The following is a 3,720-nucleotide window of genomic DNA, read 5'->3' on the forward strand; positions in this document are numbered from 1 at the left end:
AAACATGAAAACAATAAAAACATAAGCTTGGGTTGCCTCCCAAGAAGCGCCTTATTTAAAGTCGTGGCTCGACATACTTTGGATAACCTCAAATATCAATCAGTTCATTCACAGCCAACTCAAACAACTTCTCTAAACCAGAATTTTGAACCATCTCATCCAATAATATCTCAATGACATTAACCCTAAGCACTTCCAAACAATAATCCTCCAAATTGAATAATTCTGCTCAATGATATAGGGATTCCGGCAGATATCATAAAAATTAATTCGCAACTTCTGTTTAGCACATCTTACAGTAACCTCACTCTTAGCAACATCAATTATAGCTCAAGAAGTCCTCAAGAATGGCTTCCCTAGAATAATAGGGAATGAATGATTAAGATTCAGTAATATAAAAATCAGTCGCAAACTCAAGGTCTCCTAGTTTAATATTAATGTTCTCCAAAATTCCAAGTGGATGTATTATGCTACCATCACCTAACTCAAGAATGGAAAAAGTGTTTGACAAAGGACCAAACTCATAAGATTCATAGATATGTGATGGCATAGTATTAACAGCAGCACCCAAGTCCAACAAACAATCTCCGTAATGAAATGCTCCTATACCACAAGGAATACTAAAAGAACAATGGGGAATTTCAGCATATTCCCCCACACTTAGATTATGAGCATCCATAAATTCTATAAAAAGTGTAGCATATTTGGGCACCAAACTGAGTCCAACAGCTAAGGGAATTTTCTTTTCCTTCACCACAGTTTTAGATAAGTTAGCACCCTCAGTTTCAAATGGTAAAGCCTCCAAATCATCTCCCCCTTTCAGTCGTATTGAAAAAATTCTATCTTTAGGATTAGGTAAAGGTTGAGAGGGAAGAGAACCTGAAAGTTTGGACTCGATATTACTCGAATAGGTGCACATTTGACTTATTTGGGTATCTAATTGGTGCAAATGAGCATCTTCTGCTGGCATTGAGTACCCTGAGAATGAACTTGGCCAATTTGAGTGGCCAACTGTTTCAGCATATCTTCCAAGGATGGACTGGTGTGAGGGTTCTGGGCTGAACTGTTCGGAACTAAAGGTCTAGGCGCCCCATAGGATTGGTTAGGCCTAGGTGGTCCATACTTAAGCTTTGGGTGATCCCTCCATCCCTCGTTATATGTAGCCGAAAATGGGTCATATTTCTTTTGAAAAGAATTAGGAAAACCATTCATAGCATTCACATCTTCAGCATGAACATGAGAACTATCACTCACAGCATAAGACACATTGGCATGAGAGTTGTTAGAAACCAGCTTAGACATTAAAATGGTTAAATGTGGCGATTTTTTGTGAATTTTCCTGCAACTCATTCTTTATAGAACTCAAATCTATCCCATTAACTCCTTTAACATCCTCTCTTGAACTATATTGCTGGGAATTAAGAGCCATGTTATCAAATGAGTTGTTTAGCCTTAATGGCAGTTTTATTCATTAACACACCCCCACTAGCAGCATCAATAATACTCTTATCCTTAGGTGACAAACCATCATAAAAATATTGAATTAACAGCCCATTACTTATCTGGTGTTGCGGACAAGAAGCACATAATCTATCAAATCTTTCACGATACTCATATAAAGAGTCGTCAGATTTCTGTTTAATACTACAAATTTCTTTCCTAATAGCTCCTACTCTACTCACTGGCGGTTTTGATGGGTGCAGGGGATGCACCTGCACCCCTTTGTTCAGAAATAGGTAGAAGTTTGTTTTAATAAGGAACATCAATTGTTTAGTGGTTGGATACTTAACTTTCAATCTGATGGTCTTAAGTTCGATCCCTAAGGGAGTCATTTTTTCACTTTTATCTCATTTGGTTATAAATTGTGTTTTTAATGCTTAGTTTAGTTTTTTATTTTCAAAATTGTGTTAGTTATAAATTCGTTCTATTATTTTTTGGTAGTTTTATCAATTTTTATATAATTGCATAAATTATAAATTTAGCATTAAATTTATTTTCAACTAAATAAAATCCTCGTATTTATTTAGTTACGATAAAATAGTATGTACTCAACTATCTATTGCGTTTAACATAAAGAAAAATCTCATATTATTAGACTACTCATTATTTGGACCCAATTTTATTTTAATTTAGTGTTTTACTTTATCCTCGCGAATTTTTGTATTTAAACTTTAGTTTCCGACTTACCGGTGCCGAAATCATTGTTAAACTTGCACCCCCTATGATCAAGTCCTAGAATCGCCCCTAACTCTACTGGCAGGCAAAAACTTTTCAAGGAAATCATTTTCTAATAAAGCCCATGTTGTAATAGAACCAGCTGGTAAATAATAAAGCCAATCTTTGGCAGCATCAACCAAAGAAAAAAGGAAAAGCACGTAATTGAATTTGGTCTTGTTCAACACCGTCAATTTGCATACTTGAGCACACAACAATAAATTCTTGCAAATGACGCTGAGGATTTTCATTGGCACGACAATAAAATTTAGTTAAAAGATTGATAAAACCTGAATTTAGCTTGAGAGGTTTCTCCAATTCTGGGAAAACGATGCTCAGTGGCTGCGTCCCCAAAGTTGGTGCAGATAACTCTTTCAAAGTTCTTTCTCTTGCCATTTCTTCTTCTGAAAACAGAATTTCCAAGTAGATTTTTTCTTCTTGCTGCTTCTCTCGAAATTCCTTTCTAAGTCTCCGTGCATTCCGTTCAATTTCTGGATCATACAACAGCTCTCCTTTAGTTAGGCGAGTGTTCATACACCAGGAAATAATTGCTCCCTCACACTCTTTTCAGCTGCTTCAGCCTTGTCGAGTATTGCAAATGATACCTACGCACAGAAATTGACAAGTGTATATAAAACAATGAAATAACTTAACTAACTAAACTATAATCTAAGATAATAAACAATCAGTCCCCGGCAACGGCGCCAAAATTTGATGGGTGTCGTTTCCGCAGTCAAAATTAAATTTATAAGTCACTCACAAACTCTAACTAACTAGTAGTAGGGTAAGTAAGGGTCGAACCCACATGGACTAATTTTTATTATCTAAGATTGCTATTAATAGTATATATGTAACTAAACAGTAAAGAAATGGGGGGGTTTGTATGAGGGGTTGTTTTGTATACTAAACTCAGCTAAAGACGGATATAAATTAAGAATTAGAAACTCTATTTGCGAATGAATACGAGGTATGTGATTTTCTATAGATATTAGGTCAATCATTGATTCACTTAATTAGTCATCGGAAAGATTGGTTAACTAGTTAATCCCTTGTAAGCAAGCAAATTACCAGTTTTAACATTCTTACTCGTTAAACCCCGTTAATCCACGCAAGGTTAATCCTAACCAAATTATATCAACTCAACCATGTAAGCACGCATCAAATCAACAAATTCAGTCGCATTAAGATTACCAATCAATTAAGTCTTACAGAACCAGTAAGCTGCAACTCTATGACAGAATTATTAAACAAGATTCTAGCGAATAAGATTAGACCAGTAAGCTGCAACCTAATCAAAACTACTATCAATTTGACAATAGATTCATGAAAATAACTTAGATGGCCAAACCAAACACGAATTTGAAAGTCAAATTACGAACCTTGAATAGATACCCAGAAGGCTAATTAATCATTCAAAACAAGAACTAATCTCATAAACCACAATACCATATAGTCAATTACATACTCCTATTGACGAATTACTCTAAACGAAACATAATAGTAGTA

The 3,720-nt window shown here is 35.2% G+C and overlaps 1 protein-coding gene across 1 annotated transcript; it reads right to left on the reverse strand.

Moving 5' to 3' along the window:
• Window positions 1-379: 379 nt before the first annotated feature.
• LOC141631961 (uncharacterized) lies at window positions 380-1,302 on the reverse strand. The gene is made up of 2 exons (XM_074444561.1): window positions 978-1,302; window positions 380-879 (listed from the first exon to the last, which is right to left on the reverse strand). The coding sequence occupies exons 1-2, from the start codon at window positions 1,300-1,302 to the stop codon at window positions 380-382; spliced, it is 825 nt and encodes a 274-aa protein (XP_074300662.1).
• Between the last annotated feature and the right edge of the window lie 2,418 nt (window positions 1,303-3,720).

The sequence above is a fragment of the Silene latifolia genome, chromosome Y (genome assembly GCF_048544455.1).
Source record: "Silene latifolia isolate original U9 population chromosome Y, ASM4854445v1, whole genome shotgun sequence".
NCBI classification, from domain to species: domain Eukaryota; kingdom Viridiplantae; phylum Streptophyta; class Magnoliopsida; order Caryophyllales; family Caryophyllaceae; genus Silene; species Silene latifolia.